The sequence below is a fragment of the Hyperoodon ampullatus genome, assembly GCF_949752795.1.
Source record: "Hyperoodon ampullatus genome assembly, chromosome: 17".
Lineage (NCBI taxonomy): Eukaryota > Metazoa > Chordata > Mammalia > Artiodactyla > Ziphiidae > Hyperoodon > Hyperoodon ampullatus.
In genome coordinates this window covers 48,030,146-48,051,135 of record NC_136930.1, presented here as the reverse complement: position 1 = coordinate 48,051,135, position 20,990 = coordinate 48,030,146, and the positions used below count along the sequence as shown (strand labels likewise).

General features: G+C 40.2%; 1 protein-coding gene across 2 annotated transcripts in view; it reads right to left on the bottom strand.

Annotated features, from left to right (window-relative positions):
- Positions 1–6,431: 6,431 nt before the first annotated feature.
- Positions 6,432–20,990, bottom strand: part of ZFPM2 (zinc finger protein, FOG family member 2) — a gene marked incomplete at its 5' end in the record, with an annotated part of 480,289 nt that continues 465,730 nt past the window's right edge. For both annotated transcript variants that reach the window (XM_079722314.1, XM_079722315.1), the window contains 3 exons: positions 6,432–8,965; positions 11,566–11,790; positions 15,105–15,311. In XM_079722314.1, coding sequence (XP_079578440.1) covers positions 6,474–8,965; positions 11,566–11,790; positions 15,105–15,311 — 2,924 coding nt within the window. In that variant the 3' untranslated portion in view covers positions 6,432–6,473. The remainder of the gene's footprint in view (positions 8,966–11,565; positions 11,791–15,104; positions 15,312–20,990) is intronic.

Genomic DNA, 20,990 nt, shown 5'->3' with positions numbered 1-20,990 from the left:
CAATACTCTGTATGTGTGATATTACATTCCTTTGATCCCTAAATTAAACTGAATCTCCTCCATGTCTCCCCCCCCACAAAACAGGCAAGGAATTTAATCTGAGCATTATTAGAACGCCCTCCAACTTCCAAGATTAGGAAATTGATGGTTTATTTTACAATCCATGACATGTGAGAAAGACCCTTCATTTTTGGTTCAGACTTCAATTCAGGAACATGTTGAGGCTTCTTGTCCAAGTCCTTACATAAGTTGAAAAAGACACATCTGTTGCTTTTGTGCCAGGAGAGGGAGTAACTGAAGGAGCTAACTCATCAACTTGGCTGGAGAGTATGTGAAGTTTAAGGGGAAGGAGAGTGGTTTTGAGTAAGATCAGGGACAGTTCATCCAGTGTAGCCGGAGGAAGGAATCTGTGTGTCCACCCTGGTGTGTCTGTGATTGTCTTGGTGTGAGCTCCTTCCTGTTAATTCCTTTGTCTTGAATTTTCTCTTTTCCTCTTAAGATTTTTTCTTACCACTTCTATGTCCCTATTATTAATTTAAAATGACTATTTCACCATTGCATACTTTTCATAAATATAAGAGCACTGTGTTTTACTTGATTGTTTTTCTTGAGGGTCATTGAACCCCAATAGGGAAAAAAAAGAAAGTTCTGGACTTAGTGAATTTGATACATTTACACCATCTGCAACCAGGTTATGTCCTATATGGGAAATGGACTTAATGACCAAAGAAGTGTTGCCAAGCAAAATGCTGTGACATTCTTCTTTAATATGAAGATAAAAATTGTTTGAAATTAGTATATTATTTGTATGCAAAGTGAGGCTGCTAAGGCTCTTGAAAACAGTTTATTTTCTATCAATTCTGTTTATTCTATTAATATACTAAGCAAACTCTTTTTTCCAGATAGTGCCAAAGTAAACTTTTGCCCAGGCTGTATCTGTTTTTTCATGATTCTCTGAATTAATAAGGTTTATTAAGTTCCAAACAGATATACTGACTGGTGCAGAGATGTCATCAGACTCAATTCTACCTCATGATTGGGTCCTGAGTGACCAGTTGAGACCTGTTAGTTTAGATGCTATATTTCTGATGGATGTCACTGATGTTTGTTAATAACAATCATGTCTCAATCAAATTCCAAGAGATTCATCAGTTTGGGTGTAATAATTTCTACTGTGCTGCTGCACATTTGTAGAACCTGACTGGGAGCCATAACCCCTCCACCTCCATATTGACCTCCTGTAGGAGACTGAATAATGGCTCCCCAAAATATCAGATCCTAATCCCTGGAATCTGAAAATATTACCTTATAAAGAAAGAGGGCCCTTGCAGATGTGATTAGGGATCTTGCCATGGGGATTTCATCCTAGTGGGTCTTAAATGCCATCACAAGTGTCTTTATAAGAGAGAGGCAGAGAGAGATTACACACAGAGAAGAGGAGGCAATGAGACCAGGGAAGCAGAGATTAGAGTGATGTAGAGTTACTAGAAGCTGGAAGATGCAAGGAAAGTACCCTCCAAAGCCTTGGGAGAGAGAAAAACCCTGCCGACATCTTGACAACAGACTTCTGGCCTCCAGATCTGTGAAAGAATACACTTCTGTTGTTTTAAGTCACCGAGTTCGTGGTGATTGTACAGGAGTCATGAGAAACGAATATGCTCCCTTTTCCTTATCTCCAGAGAATATCTGAACTAGACCTAAGTGCATCAGAGAGAGGAAAAGTAGCTGGAATTTTAGCTGCTTGCCTTAGTATTTCCTTCTGCTTTAGTGGCAAAAGGAACAGGATGAGGGGAGGGGATCTGAGAACAGGACTCAAGTCTCTGGCTCTTACCCTTTCGCTCTGTGACTTTGAGTGTTTAAAATCTCTGATCCTTAGTTTCGCCTGAAAATGAGAAGGTTCAACGTGATTAAAAGATTTTCAAATATTGTTTACAGATTCCATCATGACTTTTTGTTTTAATCTCAATATTAAAACACATATGTTGAATTATTTGAAAATTTTAATAGCTTTAAACACTCAAATATGTTATGTATTAATTAGCAACACTTTGAAGACCAATTGTGTAATAAGTTCTGCTGCCAGCTTAGTGTATTTTGGTGTTGACCACAGAATACCATTTCTCTTTCTGCCTATGTTTAATTCAATGATTCTCCTCGAGGGAAGACAAGAGAATACCCTACGGTTGCTTTGCCAAAAAACTCCAGAAATCCAGGCCCATCCTAAGATATTCTGATTTAGTAGGTTTCAGTATTCTGTAAAGGACTTAAATACTACAGAACAATCTGGAGAACCAACATAAACCATCGGTCTTTTTATCACCCTTCCCCCAAACCATTCAACTGGTGTTAATACCTGTCCTACATGTTATCTTGTTGAACATGGAACATTTTTATCAGTGAAGATTGAAGATCTTTGACTTCGTCTTTGATTTGGTCTTCAGTATCTGTTATTATGTAACTTGTACCCAGACCTGTCCTTCTCTTGGTATAGGCTCCCACTACCCCCATTTGGACCACCACTATGGCCTTCTAACTAATCTCCCTCTCTCTAGCACCTAGGCCTCACACTCACTCTATCACCATTCCTATATACAATTTTCATTTCATGACTCTAAGAAGCAAGGTACAAGGCAAGCCCATAAACCTCAGCCTGGCATTCAAGGTCTTGTGACACCAGATTCCTATTTATTCCCTTATTTTCTTTAACTTTACAACCTGAGCCTTCTTCTTTTATTTTTTAAACATTTTTTAAGGATTTTTTTGATGTGGACCATTTTTAAGGTCTTTACTGAATTTGTTACATTACTGCTTCTGTTTCATGTTTTGGTTTTTTGGCCGCCAGGCATGTGGGGTCTTAGCTTCCTAACCAGGGATCGAACCCACACCTCCTGCATTGAAAGGTGAAATCTTAACAACTGGACTGCCAGGGAAGTCCCAGAGCCCTCTTCTTTAAAAAAATTTTTTTAATTCACTCTTCACCCTCACATGCTACTTTAATGCCATCATTTACAATGATCTCTACATGTACAAATACCTTTATCTTCCTCTGTACTCTGCAGGGCCTGGTTCTAGTCCAAATGTCACTATTTCAGCCTATGCTATCTGTTTCCTTCTGTGAATGGGCTATTAGAACTTATTTTCAACCATACAAACGGTACTGGAAATATTTTTTTGGATACAGTGCATAGGTATTTCAGGGCTCTCCAAAGGACAGGTAGTTTTCCTTATCATTCTACCTACCTTTTTGTACCCTACCCTGCCCGTAAAGTCTTTCCCAACTCTTTCATCCCATGTCAGTTTCCCTTTTTCTTTTTGCCTTTCTACTCTCCTTAGTCTCACTCAGCCTTCACACCTGGTCCTAGTTTACCTTGTAGTGTTTCCCAACATTGTCCCATATTAGAATCACCTGAACAGATTTAAAAAGATTCCCGGGACCCACAGACAGGAATTTTTTTTAATCGATCTAGTATGAGGCCCAATGTACAAAAAATTCGTATACACTGGCATTTTAAAGATGTTCCCTAAGTGATTCCAATGAGGGAACAGTATTGGAAAGCACTAAACTGAGCCAGATGACAGGCTCCTTTAGAGAAGCAATCATGTATCAGGCCTTCATCCTCAAAATTGTGGGTACAATCCTAGGTGATCAATAAAAATATGTTGATTGGCTGATTTTCTTTTCTTTTTTTTTTTTAAAGAAAGAAGAGGAAAAGGAAGAGACTGGGGATGGAAGTCCTGTTAAGAATACCCAGCCCTGCCAGTTCTCACCTGAGAGCTCAGCAGGTCTTCATGGACAGTCCTGTGGTTCCTGAAGGACCTGATACTTTAAGAGATTCCTGCAAAACTCTATTAAGCATGTCAGTTTTGTTCACCTCACTGTTTAGTCACTGACTAAAATGGAAAACATCAACTAAGGTCAAGGTTTTACATTTAAAAATTGTTATTCTCAACAAGCAACTGGAGAAAAGTTCTCGACCACATAGTATTTATAGGCTATGTTTGGGACTAGCACCTTATGTTCATTATGCTACCAAATCTAATAAGGATGAATAACAGTGCATCACAGGGCTTCCCTGGTGGCGCAGTGGTTGAGAATCTGCCTGCCAGGGGACACGGGTTCGAGCCATGGTCTGGGAGGATCCCACATGCTGTGGAGAAACTAGGCCCGTGAGCCACAACTACTGAGCCTGCGCATCTGAAGCCTGTGCTCCACAACGAGAGAGGCCGCGACAGTGAGAGGCCCACGCACCGCGATGAAGAGTGGCCCCCGCTTGCCACAACTAGAGAAAGCCCTCGCACAGAAACAAAGACCCAACACAGCAAAAATAAATAATTAAATTAATAAACTCCCACCCCCAACATCTTCTTTAAAAAACAAAACAAAACAGTGCATCACAACCTACTTGCAAACAGTGTGTCTTAACCACAGGTTACTGCCTTTCCAGATCGGGGGCGTTTCTCAAACTGCAGTAGACTGCATCTGTCTTGATGGGCAACAGGTGCCACCTTGACTACTGAATCACATGTCAACATCTCTGGGTGGCTCATTAGATCCTCTATGATCTAACCAACATTATCTGCTCTCTACTCTCCCTCAACATGCAAACCCTCAGAATGAACAAATGAGATGTGTGAAAACTAGTGTCTTTTACAAATTGCCAGCATGAAGTCTGTGCATCTTTATTCACCAGAGTCACTTTACCATACCACTCTGCTGCTCCTCAAAATGCAAACCTCTCTCTGGTAAACTCCATCTAAAAGTTGGCTGCGGGACTTCCCTGGTGGTGCAGTGGCTGGGAGTCTGCCTGCCAATGCAGGGGACATGGGTTCGATTCCCTGGTCTGGGAAGATGCCACATGCCGCAGAGCAACTGGGCCTGTGTGCCACAACTACTAAGCCTGAGCTCTAGAACCCTCGAGCCACAACTACTGAGCCCACTCGCCTAGAGCCTGTGCTCCTCAACAAGAGAAGCCACCGCAATGAAAAGACCGTGCACCGCAACAAAGAGTAGCACCTGTTCAATGCAACTAGAGAAAGCCGGCGCGCAGCAACGAAGACCCAATGCAACCAGAAATAAATAAATAAAAATTAAAGAAAATAAAATAAAAAATAAAAGTTGGGTGCACTTGATCATCTTTGGTGCCAATTCTTATGGTAGACTTTGTAAGCCTTTCAGACATTCATGAAATTGTTCTTTTTTGTGTGCTACAGTTAGGGGTGGGTAGAGAACAGAGAGATAGTGCTTATTTTACATATTCATAATGAAGAACTTTTCTAGTTCCAGAGCCGGGAGTTTCCGGTTCATTTTAATAAAATAAGTTATAGTAACTGTTTTGTCATCATGTTACTACAGCTATCCAGTACTGTTTTGAACCTATTCTTGTTACAAAGGACGGGTATATAGGTTTTCCCTTATATTTAAAAAAAAAAAGTATGCCAAACTTCTCCAACAATCTGGAATTTTATTCCATCCATATACATGCATAGTAACAACATTTGTTGAGAAATTATTTCTATCAGAAGTAGAACATTATCTTGATCACCAGGTGCAGTATTGCTACTCTTATATTTAAATAGATCTTATATATGAATTAAATTCATACTTGCAGCATTGAGTTTAGGGTTTCGATTTAGACTGTGCCTTTCAAAAGATAAAACCGATTAATACTACCTCATTACTTACAATACTGCTTCCAGTAATTTTGTTCATTCTTATAAAGTATTGCATTTAACAGCAAAGTTTAAAAATTGAGACAGAGCTGCATCAGCGAAAGAAAATACAAGTACTATACAAGAAAAAAATTGCCATCTTCATTTAACATACTTGTTTAAGATTAAGAAAATGGACAGAAACATACGGCTACATACAAATGCAAAGCCTAGTTACTAAGAGACTGTATCTGCTAAAATATAAAGTGCAAACGGAGCCTGATTATCCAAGAATTGAAATCTTAAGGCGAACTTATAGCACGTGTATTTAGAACATCTTTGCAAGTTATATTTTAGCATATACATATATCCGCAACAGCATATAAGAAGAAATCAAGATACACAAGTGCTTTGGAAGCTATTTCTAAAATGCTTTTCTGTATTGTTTGTGACTATTTTCTTTAAAAGCTACTATACAGTGCAAACCAGATATGCTACACAATAACTATACAATAACATTACAAATGACTTTAATATAAAGTTTTTAAATAAAAAATAACATAACCACAGCTATGAATACTGCTGGTAAAATAAATTAATTTTTTTGGAAAATGGCACCAATAATACACTTTACTAATGGACTGTAATGAAATTACACCTTAAGTCTTCAACTCAGCCATAATGAATTGTCTCCTGATTGCCCAGATGTAATTCAAACAGCTTTTTTTTTTTTTTCTTTTTTTTTCTTTTTTTTTCTGTACTGGGTAGAACAACATACTAAACACTGGTACCAAAGGTGAGTGATGTTTATTTATTTTGTGATTTCATTTGACATGTTCTGCTGCATGTGATGAGCAATAAAACTTCTTGTGAGTTATAAAGTTTGAGAGGTTGTTGAACTGGATGTCACACAGCCGGCAATATTTCCCACTGGTTGGAGCCTGGGTGGAGCCATTCACACCTTTAGCTATACTAGACAACTGGTCCTCTGTGGAGGGAATTCCTGGGGAGACGTTCTCGTTCGTGGCTAATGGGTTCTCCGAGATCCAGGAGGGAGATTTGCGGCTGTCTTCATGCTGAGGATTCTGGGCAATGTTCTCTTGCTGTGGGTTGGCGGCAGGGCGCTCGTCTTGCTTCAGTCCACCATTCACTATGACCATGCCTCGATTTTTGGGCAACAAGGGCAGGGAATCCTTCTTCGGCACAGCGCACCCATTGGAAGAAGCCTGGCTTTTGGGAGATTCATTTTCCGCGTTTGTGCTTTGGTCCACGTCAGCGTTATGGATGACCAGAGAACCAGAAATATAATCACTTGGCTTTATTCCATAATAAGGAGAGAGCTGGTCGGCCCCTTTTGCCTTCTTTATTGCTCCAGGGTACAGGCATTGTGGAAGAAACAAATGTTTGTTTTCTTCTTTTGTCGCAATGAGCTGAGCGGCTTCACTGAAGACTTTCAGGCCCTGCAGAGTTGCTAAGTGGGATGAAAATAAGTTTCCGTTGGGGGAAGGCTGCTTCGGATTCCCATTTTTCTCACATTTGATGATGCTTCTTTCATAGCTGACATCGGGGCTGTTTCGTTCGCTTTCTGGATTCGGAAACACTTTGCTGTCGAGCGGAGCCAGGTCATTACGCTGATGTGCAGTGACCGGGCAGAAATTCTGCTTGTGGGCCAGGTAGTTTTCTACCTTGTTGAAACTGATCTTGCACACAGTGCACTCATGGTAGTCCAGCAGCCTTTTGGGAGATGCAGTCGTCCGCTCAGACTGGGATAAACACTTTTTGCTGAGATCTATGGGCACGTCCATCTCTAGGCAGGAAACACTGGAATGAGTAGTGTCACATTTGGAAACCGGAACACACTTGTTAATCGTGAGGGACGTTTCCAAGTGCTTTGAGACAATTCCTGGAAAGATATCACATCTTGGATGGTAGCACTCTCCCAGCCCTTCCGTGGGTTCTTGAGTGGAGGTACAAGGATTGCTGAGGTTGGCTACGTCGAGAAATCGCTGTTGGACTAGCGGAGGCCTTTGCTCCTGTTCAGGAAGACACATCTCATACATCTTCCTGCGCTTGCGCGTACGCATGGTTCTCTGCACGGCAGGCACTTTGTTGGAAGCTGACCTCTTGAGCGGAGGGTCGTGGCGCGTAGCACAGTAATACTGTTTGTGGACCATGTATGTTTCGTGCCGGCTGAAAGTAATGTTGCAAGCTTCACAGGTAGTCTTATTTGGGTCACTTTCCCCATCCACTAAGGGGACACTGGGATTTTTCACATCAACAGGTTTTCCATTAATTTTATCATCATTGCTGTTGGGGGTGGAGAGCTTCTTAGCTTGAATGGAAAAGTCCTTGTCGTGGACCTTCCCATTTGGCCCAATTAAATCTAAAACAGTGGAAGAATTGATGCAGGGGGTTTGAAGAAGTGGATTCTCAGGATCAGCAGAATGAACGGCTGGATTGAGAAGGTTTATGGAGGTTTGGCCAGTGTTGGGACTCACGGCCTCAGGCATCTTTTCTGAAACACCAGGGAACTCTGGGGACTTGGCCATCTGCTGCCATCGGCTGCTGCAGTAATGTTTTTTGTGCACTAGATAATTATCCAAATTATTGAATGTTATGTTACACTCAAAACAGGTTGCCCCTTTGGGCATCAAGGGGCTGTAAATGACGGGAGGGTAGCTACTACTTCCGTGCCTCAGTCGCCGATGTACCAGTTCAGACATCTTGGCTAAGATCTCTGAAGCTTGAGGGACCATTGTGATATCTTGGGGAAAAGCAAACTGAGATAGAAAGGGTCCCACGGGGAAAGAAGGCCCAATATTAGGCTGAACTGGAGATGAGGCAAGTCTTGGACTAGAGGGCTCAGACTTTATTTTCGTGTAAGAAAAGCTTTGTTTATTTGTTGCAGACTGAATTTCGGGTCTCTGGTTAGTGAGAAAGAGCTGAGTCTTTTTCTCACACTTGTCCAGCTCCGTGTCAGAGCTCGCATCTTTAGTCTGCATGGCCTTTTGGCTCTGGGGGAGTTCACTTCTGGTCAGCAAGTCTGTGGCTGTCTGTAAGCTGTCTTCGGTTCCACTTGGAGAGTGTTCCATGTCACTTTCTCTGGGCAGTTTGCTGCCAGGGACATGGAGCTCCTGGTGCTGCAATAACTCCCTCTGAGTCTGGAAGCCGAAGTGGCAGTGATTGCATCGGAAGGCAGCTTGAGTGAGATGGGAGAACAGGTGTTGGTGAAAGTTGATCACAGAATCAGCAGTGTAGCTACAGACGGTGCATTTTAGACTAGCACCAGGGGGGAGGAATTCTTCCATTTTCACTCCTAGAGGAACATACAAAATCAGAATACTGAGAACCACACATATTGGTTTTCTAATGATATGAGCCGTTACTAATGACCTCATGTGTTCAACACAGCAGAAACGAAGTGAAATCTTTCAGAATCTTATTTGTGATAGTTTCTTTTTTCTTGTGACATCCTTCACCATATATGATGATAATAACAGCCCTTTATGGTTTCCAAAGCACTTTCATGAATATTATTGCATTGTAGTGGGATAGGCATCATTGTTTCAATTTTACAGGTTGGGAAACACATGCAAGGAGGCTAAAGGAATTGATTATGGTAATAGAGCTATTCAGCGATGGAGCCATGACTAAACTTCAGATTTTATAAATTCGAATCCAATAACCTTCTTACCACAGCATTATGCTCTACATTAGGAAGAAGCAGGCATTAGTTAAGAGTTGATAGTGACAACCTATGTGCAAATCAAATAAATCTTAGTGCATTTGGTGTACCAGATTAGGTCTTTGTTCAAAAGAATCCAAATAGAAACCATTTTCTAAAGTAATTAATAACCTACTAATTTATCTTTGGTACAAATTTAGAATTTTATTCATTGGTTTTGCTGAACATGGTTTATCTCTATCCAGGGCTGATATTAGTACCAGTACACTAATGTAGTCATTTAGGACCGACATCTATGCTGATTGATCATGGTCTGTTTTTAGTCAGTTATTAAATATTTTGAATATCACCACTGACTGGTGGGTAAGGCTCATTGCAATACTGTGATTTACAAAGAATATGTATTTGGTCATTCTGATGAGTAAAATCTATTTCTCATATATATTTGGTCTTTATCCTTGGTTCCCAGCTCACAGCTTCTAAAACTCTTGGAATTTCCTGCGATAAGAGTGATAAAGGTGTCTTTGTTATGTTACTGAGGTGACTTTTGGAAAGCCCTTAGGTAACCTAAGGATGGGTGGTTGTTAGGAGAAGCAACCTTGTGATTACAGGGGTTGGAACTTTCATTCTTCCCCTCCTCCACTTCTGGGAAGAGGGGCTAGAGATTAAGTTCAATTGCCAATGGCCAATAACTTAATCAATCCTGCCTATGAAATGAAGCCTCCATAAAACCCCCCAAAAAACAGAGTTCAGAGAGCATCTCAGTTGGGAAACATGTGGAGATTTGGGGAGAGTGGCAGGCTCTGAGAGCACTTGGAAGCACCTTGCCCATTCCTCAAACCTAGCCCTATGCATCTCATCCATCTGGCTGTTCCTGAGTTATATCCTTTTATAATAAACCAGTATCTGGTGAACAAATGGGTTTTCTGAGTTCTGGGAGACACTCTAGCAAAGCAGTCAAACCAAGGGGGTGTCTTGGCGACCTCTGATTTATAGCCGACTGGTCAGAAGCACAAACGACTAAAGTCTGAATTGGGGTGGCGGTGGGGGAGTCACTCTTGTAGGACTGACCCCTTAATCTGGGGAATTTAATGCTCTCTCTGCAGAGTGTCAGAATTGAGTGGAGTTGCATTGCAAGACACTCAGTTGGTGTCTGAAGAATTACTTGGTCGGGGGGACCCCTTCCCCTATGAATTGGAATCAGGATATGGATACTTTTACTTACTAAGGTCAACTCTTGTTCCCATTTGTTGGCATATGGTTAAATCAGGCTTGGTTCCGCCTCTCTGCCCTCTAGACTTAAATGAGAATTGTCTTTTATATTTATAAGATGAAAATATGGCAGAGAGATAGAGATAAAAGGGGACTTCTTTTATTTGTCTCCTTTTCTCCTTGGCTAATCCAATACTCATTTTCCTATTGAGCTGGGAAGATCCCTCTATCTCTATTTTTGTTTTGTGCGTGACTTTACACTCACCATGTGAGACAACCAACCTGTTTCTGCTTCCCCTGCTTTATCACCTACATAAAGACAGCTCTTTGTAGGGAGAGGGAAGAGAATAAGTAGAAAGGAAACGGCTTATTTTTATAGGTGCAAAGACAAAAGCTTGCACTGTACTAGATCACTGGAGGTTGGAGTTAGTTTTTTTTAAACTGAGCACCTATTTCCATTTTTAATTATTCAACCCAAGCATAAAGTCACCCAGAGGTGACTTACAAGTTTCATATTCTAGGTGCTGAATAACTATGATTCCCAAACCTTGGTTTGCCCTATCCAAGAATGTTCAAAGAAATATCTAAAATTAATATAATTCTGTACATTTGATTCATTTCAGTTGTTTTTAAAATATAGGAATTAGAATACTATGTATGATACTGACAACAATTGGGCATACAATTCCAAAATAAATGGGAATAGTTGCCACCTTGCTCTTAAGAGCAGGCTTAAAAAAAAAAAAAAAAAGAAACTTGTTTTTCAGCCTAATTACTTTAGTTGAGAAAAAACCAGAATGATTTAGCCTGTAAACTGAGCACTGTAAGTCGTTAGAAAATAATTCAGACCCAAGTCCTTTGAATAGAGTATACTTGTACCTGACAAAAGATAATAACCAGCTGGTCCAGCAACTTTAATTTTGATTTTATAGATAGATAGAAATGTATGAATGTACGTATATATGTAGAGAAAGAATAGGGTCTCCTGGAGTAGAAGAAGAAACAAGAGAGGCACTCACCACTGTGTGAGTTCAGGTGCATTTCTAGAGCTCGGGCATTTGAAAAGCTCTTGGTGCATTGTGGGAAGGGGCACATACTGGAAATCTGAGGAGTGCTGTCTTCATTTTCCTCTGACACTGGAGCAGCTTCTCTTTGTCTCCCACTGCAGTAGTACATCAAATGGGCTTGCAGATTCCGCTCACTCCGATACCAGATGCCACAGGACTTGCAAGGGAATATATCCTCTGCAGGCAGAAACACAGGGACATGTTAGCTGCTGCCCACTTGGAGCCAACCATGGGTAAAGCAGCATTTGGTTCAATTTTTCTCAGAGTCTGCTCCCAGGTTACGAATTAGGCAATCAGACAGTGGCTAGTGCAGTCTTGGGTGTTGTTCCACAGTACAGGGCTATTTTTAAAGAAATGTTCCACTTAGTGCAGTTTACCTTCCCACAGACTCTTTAGAAAGTGGTACTCTAGGAGAATCCCCACATAAAGCAAAAGAGACTAATCCTAAATTGTTTATATTGTATTTATAGTTTAGAAAAATAGGCATTTATAAATAGCAATGTGAATTGGTTTATCTGCTTGATTAAAAGGTAAGGGATCTAATGGCTGAACTAAAGTTAGCCTTGACGCCAACTCCTGACATCATTGGTCCATTTAATAAATTAATTACAGAGTACCTCCTTAGTGCCAGATCTATGCTGAGTTGGGTGTAAAACAAAATGAGAGACCAAACAGCTGTTGTTAAGGAGCTTAGATCTCCTGGGGCTGGTTAACAAGTGGTTAGTTCATTACATTAGAATGTGATGACCACACACACAGTGATGGAGGTATCTGACAGGGGCTTCGGACATGGAAGAGAGACACTAGGCTGGGGAGAGAACTGGAGGGAGGATGAAGTCAGAGAAGGATTTAGAGGGAAGATGATGACATGCCTTAGCTGCGTTGTGAAGGGTGAAATTAAGCTAGTCAGGTGGAGAGGAGGATTGTGTCCTCCTGATCAAGGGATCAGCTATGGGAGCCTGAGAGAGGGACTGGGTGGAGGCTGGGAGGCTATTCTGTAATCTCAGGCAAGGGGCTGGGAGAGATGAGGTTGTAGAAGTCAGGGTCGGACTACCAAAGGCCCTGTCTGCTTTTTTAAGTTTAGATTTCTATCTCAATGATTATAGAAAATGACTGAATCATTTCAAGCAATAGACTGACAGAATCAGCTATGATATAATCCTAACAGTGGAGTTTTGAAGGTAGTGAATTTGGAAGGAAGACTTACGACTGGTAGGAGACAACTGCAGTAATCTAAGGGAAATATGACAGAATTTAAATTGTAGCTAATAGTCATGTACTATTTGTTAAGTCATGCTATAATATGTATGATATGTATTTCTCATGTATTCATTCATGGAAAATTTCTCTCTCTGTGTTTTCCCCTCATTCATTAATAGGTGAAGAATGTGAGGCTGAGTAACTTGCCATTATCATGCAACTGGGTGAACTGGGATTGGAAAACCCTGGTGTAAACACTCTTCCATAATGCCTCAATGAAAGGGGGACAGAAAGAAGAAAAGTTATACTGAGGAAGCAAGCAGAACTGACTGGAAGTGATGACCACTTTTTTGCAATTAGATGTTAGAGCAGAAGGTAAGTTTTCTCCTAGGTGCCTAGACCTCTTGTTAGCATTTCTGTGTTAAGTGATGTTTTCATTCATCTCTACAGGGAACAGAAGACAGACGGGTGATGAATTCAGGCTGGGGCACATATAGAGTGACTAAATCTGACACTGTATTGTGCAAACTTGGCACTTTTGTAGTGCCTCTGATCAGAGGGGTGGCAGATAACACTGTAAACTGGGATTAATCCAGGCACACTGGGGCATATGGTCACATTAGATATGTGGGAGTGGATATTTCTGTGAGAAAGAGAGAGGAACATTGCAAAGATGGCAAGAGAGGTCTGAAACTCGCCAGAAACAGCTGGACTTGTGATTTATAAACTGTTAATGTATAGTGAGTGGTGGAACACATGATAGTGAAGGAGTTGACTCAGGAGATACTGTTGAAGGAGAGAAGGAGAAAATTAAGGACCAAATTCTAGCGAATGAGAAGTAAGGACAGCAGATACAATACAGAATTTTAAAATACAATTTAATTACAAAATTATATACTACTACTGTTTATTATTTAGCCCGTCCCACCCAAGTTTTAGTTACATTTATATTTTTCAGAGGGCCCAGTGTATCGTAAAGAGTTCATTTTTCAGGATGACTTTAACTGATTAACTAATTTAAGAATGAGAACGAAGCCTGTATGCATCTATGGTGATATATTTGGGATTAATAGTTATCTTGCTATAGAAAGCAAACAGTGTATTCCTTCAAATATAATTAGAATTAACATTCATACACTGGAACATCACAATAATATAAGACACTCCTAGAATATGTGGTAACAAAATCATTTTGCCTCAGTTTCAAGTTGGGTCCATGTTATTTCAAGTTCCTCACTATCCAAATCAAACTAAAGATTCAGTAAACAAAATAACTACATTTACATTAAGGAAATTCAAAAATAGTAGCTTGGGTTGTGTACACTGAATCCACTGGTTGGATGCAGAGTAATTCCAGATACACCTGAGAAGTTCCTCATTCTAAAGGATGCTGTTAGGGCAAGAACATAATTACTGTTGAATATATATGTAGGTATATATGTATACATATATAATATCAAGACATGATTGTAGTCTCTAGACTTCTGCATCATTCAAAGTCTCAGGGATTTTCAAGGACATTTTTGACTCAATGCAATGTTTCACTTGCCACTGGCTTTAGAATCTATTCTCCTCTTAAGATGTACTCACGTTTTCTCACAGAGCTAGATAAAAGCAGAGCAGAGTCTAGAATTCTGATCTTAGGACTCCTAGATCACTGATTTTATGTCAAGAAAATACAGACTAAGTTCAATAGTCCTTTTAACAAACTTTAATCACAAAGGTATATTTGCCAGGGTACATTTTAAAATTCTCCATATAAAGTATTCTAAGATTATAAGTATTTTTCTTTCTCTTCTCTTTATTTTTTTTTACATTAGCTGATGTCTTGATTTATCCAGCCTACATATCCCCTTCATTAGTGTATCTAATCAAATTTGATTTTGTGTCCTTTTTCTTATTTTATGTTTTAACTCTATGGCTTTTAATACCAAAATTATTCTACCATAGGAGCAACAATGAAAGCTGTTGGACCTCTTATAGCTAAATAGTCTTGAATGTTGTTTAGTTTAGAATGTCAGATTTTTCTGTGTGACATTCAGGAATCCAACCTGAAATGAATGAATTTAAGTTATTCCTTTTATACTCCCACGAGAAGCAAACACACACACACACACACACACAGACACACACACACACTTAAAATTGGAGAGAATATAAAATAAAATCATAACACTGGAGAAAAAAGTCTGTCCCTGGTTGCCTGTCAGTAGACATTATTTTTTTCTCTCCCATAAATACCCATCACCACTACAAAGCTATTGTACTGGGCTATTGCACTCAGCACTTACTATTGACAATAGCTGTAGGCAAAATAGAAGCCATGGCAGCTTGCTGAGGGAGCAGCTGAATTGAGTCCAGCAGGCGCGCCGGGTACATCCCTTCTGTAAGAGTCATCTGACTGGCAGCTTGTAGCCTTGAGTCAAAATCCACCACAAAGGCAATTAGCTCTTCACCCTCAGAGATGGCCTTCGTAGTCGTGCACCAAAGCTGACCCCCTATTAAGAAGAAAAAAGAAAAAGAATTGACATAGAATGCTCTAGCCTGCTGTACATTGGATTGATGTCAATAGGACCTTCTCATGTTTTTCACATCAGTTTCTACTGGGGTGGAGTGTTTGATCAAGACAACGGCTGTCCTCCTCTTCCCTTTGTTAACCTAAAACAATAAAACTGCCAGTTATTTTACCAGTGACACAAGTTTAATAGCAAGGAACTGCAATTCAGGACAGGCAGCTATGGTCAACCACATGAAAGTCTGGTGAAACAAAAGAGAGGAAACTCTTATAGAGAAGGGGAGGTTGGGTGGGGCCATTATAAACAAAAAGCTCATTGGAGGAAATTGAAAGTTCCAAATATAGTGGCTTTTCATTGGCTGAGTTTTTACATTCTTTCATTGGCTGAGCTGTTGTCAGGCGAGGAGAAATGCTTTCTTCCTTCAGCTGAGAGGTATTAAGTAGCGTCACTTCCTGATGGAGATGCAAAGTCCATCTCTTCCTGTTGGGATCTATACTGAAGTCAAGTAGTACATGCCAGCTCCCCCTTCTGACTTCCCTACTCCATTTTAGTGCTGTTTCCCTTTATTAATTTTCGTACCTGCCTATGTGGAAAATTGTATTCCTTGCATCAAATGAACTGTTCAGTGACCAACAGTAGGAGAAGATTAATAACCAAGTATAGACATAATCTGTAGAGAGTTTTGTCAACTGTTTGCCTTCCAGCGCTTGACTTAATCATTAACCATGTTATTACATGTTATACTGCCTAAGAACAAGCATGGTAGGGATACAACCATAAAATTTACTTCAGGTGAAGCTTTGAAGTTACTCTTTATGTACTCTTTCTGTACCTTATGGAAGTAAGAAGTTATTTCTTTTTCTCTCTCTGCCCCAGATACTGGGGAATATATATATATATATATATATATATATATATATATATATATATATATATATATATATATGTGTGTGTGTGTGTGTGTGTGTGTGTGTATGAATGATACCTAAAACTACAAAGCAAATAAACAAAGTTCCTAAAATTTAGAAAATTAAAGTGAAATTCCAGTTAGCTTTACTCTCCTTATAAGTCTGCTGCCATTTTTTGGGGGGTGGGGTGGGGTGGTGAGCGCTGAGTGATCTTTACTTATATAGTATTTCTTATAATGCAGCTTCTTTATCTCCTTTTACCCTGATTGAACTTCCTGAAAAGGAGATATGCCAAAGAGCCTTTTCAGAAAGGCTTATTTAAATAAAGATTTGTTTAAATGAAAAGAACCCTCTCTTCAAACACTAAGATAGACTCTGGCTTGGTGCTTCAAATGATCACGTGTGGTGCATTAAAAAGAAAATTAACTATGCAAGTACATCTTCTAATGTATTGGAATGCGATAGTGAATGCTCATTTATTTAACATGTTTAGACAGGCAAAGCACTTATATTTTGTTATCTGCACTCTCAGGCCTAGATATGTATCCTGTGCAGTTATGCCTGAAGTAGTATGGCATACTTGATATGTTATAAAGCTTTTTTTCCTCATTGTGTATATACTGCAAGGCTATATATTGTACTCATTAAGCAAGCAAAAATTGTACCCATTCTGATAAGTAATATTGCTCTGTTTATCTTTCAGCATAACTGCCTTTTCAACTGCACTTCATTTTTTTCCAGCCTGAAAGAGATCATAGTTTTTAAACAACTTGTGGTAAAACGCTGGTGGAAAAGATAACAACAGCATATGATAGGGCAGAGTTGCCTAGAAGATTCAGGACATCGTTTTAGAGAAACCTCGGACAGTTAATTAAACCAGCTGATTAAATTTCAAAGGTAAGCAAACAAGACACCATCCATGACAGTAAATGTGTGTGAAAAAATAAAGCTAAAATTACAGACCTCAAATTTATATGAAAGTTTCCAAGGAAAACACAAATATTCTAAAAGACTAGAAAACGACCTTTTTTCACTTTCACTTTAATATATCTGAAAGCATACAAGTTTCCCAAAGTTGAAAAACAGATTCACCTTGGCATTGATGACTTCTTTACAAATATAGAAGCTAAGCGGCATCATCGTGGAATCTGATGAGCACTGAAAAGCGCTAAGTGGTGCTATTTCTGCTGGTGACGCTTCTTCCCCCTGGAAGGCTTCTGCATTTGGCTGTTCGGCCTTCTCTGATGTGCATACAGATCCAAACTACTTACAGCTGTAGACAAGGTAATCATTTGCACCTTATCTTTCCTCTGGGACACGGTTTATTAAGTGAGCCTGTGTAATAGAGAGGTGGGAGGGCAGAGGCAGGCACTGCAATTCAGGTTTTAGTTCCTCGCCTGGTTTTTTAGAGTCACTGGATTTCAGTGTTGAACTGAATAACTTATATTACTGGTAATAGTTTTCCATTTTTTGATAAACTTACATTGTTGGTAAATCCAGCTATGGCTATGTTTTACAAAAGGAAAGTTTTGAATTCAGGTACCCAGAAGAAATCGATATTTTAGAGAAGGTAGCACTCGGCTAATCTTTATCACAGCAGTGAGCTCAACAGCAGGATGACTCCGAATACTTGTGCTCAGACTTTGAACCAAAAAGATCCAATCAATAAATAAAATTCACAAAATATTAAATGCAAATTAAAGTAAGTAAAAGATGGGCTTCTGTGGTGGCGCAGTGGTTAAGAATCTGTCTGCCAATGCAGGGGACGTGGGTTTGAGCCCTGGTCTGGGAAGATCCCACATGCCGTGGAGCAACTAAGCCCATGTGCTGCAACTACTGAGCCTGCGCTCTAGGGCCCACGAGCCACAACTACTGAAGCCCTCACGCCTAGAGCCCGTGCTCTACAACGAGAAGCCACTGCAACAAGAATCCCACGCACCACAATGAAGAGTAGCCCCCTCTCTCTGCAACTAGAGAAAGCCCGCGTGCAGCAACGAAGACCCAACGCAGCCAAAAATAAATAAATAAAATAAATTAATTTTTTTAAATAAATAAATAAAAAATAAAGTAAGCAAAAAATGATTTTTCTACATTATTAAGCAGCCTGGCAGTGGTAACACATATCTGTTTTCAGATGTTTCATATTTTATCATCTTTATCATTTTATCTCATTTTATGGCTTCGTCAGAGCATATCCTTTTTTTTTTTTTTTTTTTGCGGTACGCGGGCCTCTCACTGCTGTGGCCTCTCCCGTTGCGGAGCACAGGCTCTGGACACGCAGGCTCAGCGGCCATGGCTCACGGGCCTATAGCCGCTCAGCAGCATGTGGGATCTTCCCGGACTGGGGCACGAACCCATGTCCCCTGCATCGGCAGGCAGGCTCTCAACCACTGCACCACCAGGGAAGCCCAGAGCATATCCTTTTAAAAGGCTGAATTAGACTGAAAATGTACTGTGCAGGTTTGATGAAGAAGTCAATTGTCTTAGGATTTAGTTTTTCAAGTCGTTCATTCATCAGCTATTCACTGAACTCTCCACTGTGTGCCAGGCTGCGTGCTACGGTTTCATGCACAACTTCACATACAACCTGAATGCACACATATAAACAAATTATAATACCACATGGTGGTGCCATCCCCTAGTACTAAAGAAATGTGAGAGGGGTGAGTAACTGAGACTTCTTGGGGGAATCAGGCAAGCCATCCAATGTGACATTTTTATTGACTCAAGAAGAGTAGAAGTAGAATAGCAGAAGTGTGTGTAGGGAGGACCTGGCAGGTACATCGTTACTGGCAGATAGAAGAGCGTGCGTGTGAGTGCAGGATTATGGAAGAGCCTGCCTGGCCCTCAGAGCTGAAGCTTGGGGTCTGAGGGAGAAAGAGGTGGATTATGGGCAGTGGTGTGCCAGAGCCAGCCTGTTCTGGATCACAGGGCAGAATGTTCAGTTGTCAGGAATTCTGTGTGCTGGTTGATGTCACATGGGTAACTTGAAATCAGCTATGGTGAGAGTTGTAGAATTTGCCGTCAGAAACCGTCAAGCACTACAGATCAGGGCTTCCTCCCACAGAAAGTTTAGAGCAGGGTGAGAGTTTTGATTTTGGCTTTGAAAATGTAGAGTCTGAGGTACCTGAGAGGCTTTTTGGTGGGTGTATCCAGGAGGCAGTTGCACCTTGGAGGAGAATACGGCTGGAGAAAAAAAAATATTTTGGAAGTCATCAACACATTCTAAATAGCTGTGGATGCTCTTTGCATTGATGTGGTAATGCAGGAAGACTACAGCATGGAAAGAGAAAGAACAAAGATTGAAACTTGGAGAATCTCAACATTTAAGATGTGGGTAGAGGAGATGCAATCATTTAAAGACATAGGAAACATATACTTGGAAAGGTTAGAGGGGAACCAAGAGAATGGTGCCATAAAAGTCAAGGATTGGTTCTTGGAAACAGCTTGGCTGAGTTCTTTTGATGTGAATTTAGAGGATACAACTTGAGGGAGTCATTTATAGGGAGAGATATCCCAAGTATTATAACATAGTTTCAATTACTGATTCAAAAACACTATTCTAAATGTGGCTGCTAGTGAGGATGTAATCCCGTCTGGAGGAAGTACACCGGCACCAGCCTGCTGGGATGCAAGTCTTGGCTCTGCCTCTTGCTAACTGTGTGACTTTGAACTTATCACCTAAGCATTCTATCAGTTTCCTCAGCCTTGAAAATGGGGATGGTGATAGTAGTATTGAACTCATGGTATTATCATGAGGCTTAAATAAACAAATATATGTGAGAAAGCTTAAGAACAGCACCTGCCACATAGTAAGTGCTATATAACTGTTAACCATCATCCTTTTGGTTTGGTCTGGTTGGGGCTATTTTTCTCATTTCTCACTGCCCTGCTAAATCGAAGAAAAGAAATCTCACCAGAAAGAAAACATAAACCTACTAATTCAATGAGCACACGTATCTATGCTTCACTGGAGAGAGCTAACTCATTTTGGAAAAATGATTAAGGCTGCATCATCTGTGGATCACATGCCGATCTTGACCAGTTAGAAACAGATACAGTTTCTAGCAATCTACATGGGGCTGAGGAGACAGGAGAACCCATTTCTTACCCTACCATTTTTAGAGCTAGGGTAAACACAGCCAACTCTAATTTACAATTCAATGGAAGATAGTAGTATTCATCTTGATTAAGAAGCAATCTGAGTGCATGAAAATGATAAATCCTGTTGATATTTAGCTTTTTTGGTGTCTTCACTGATTGACCTCATGTTCAACGGAAACAAATCACAGGGTATTACATTTGGCTTTAAAATGAGAGCACCACAATCAAAAAAAAAAAAAAAACAAATCAAAAAACAAACAACCCCCCCAAACCAAAAACACGCAAAGAAAACAAACCCAAAACCCCAAACAAACAAACAAAACCACCAGAAAACAAGGACTGGCAAGGAGGTAGAGAAGTTAGAACCTTGTGCACTGCTGGCGAGAGTATAAAATGGTAGTGTCGCTCTGGAAAAGAGCATGATGGTTCCTCAAAAAATTAAAAATAGAATTACCTATGATCCAGCAATTCCACTTCTGGGTATATACTCAAAAGAATTGAAAGCAGAGTCTCAAAGAGATATTTGCACACCCATGTTCAGAGCAGCATTATTAAAAACACCTAAAACATGGAAGCAACCCAACTGTCCACTGAGAGAAGGATGGATAAGCAAAATGTGGTGTATACACACACATACACACACACACAC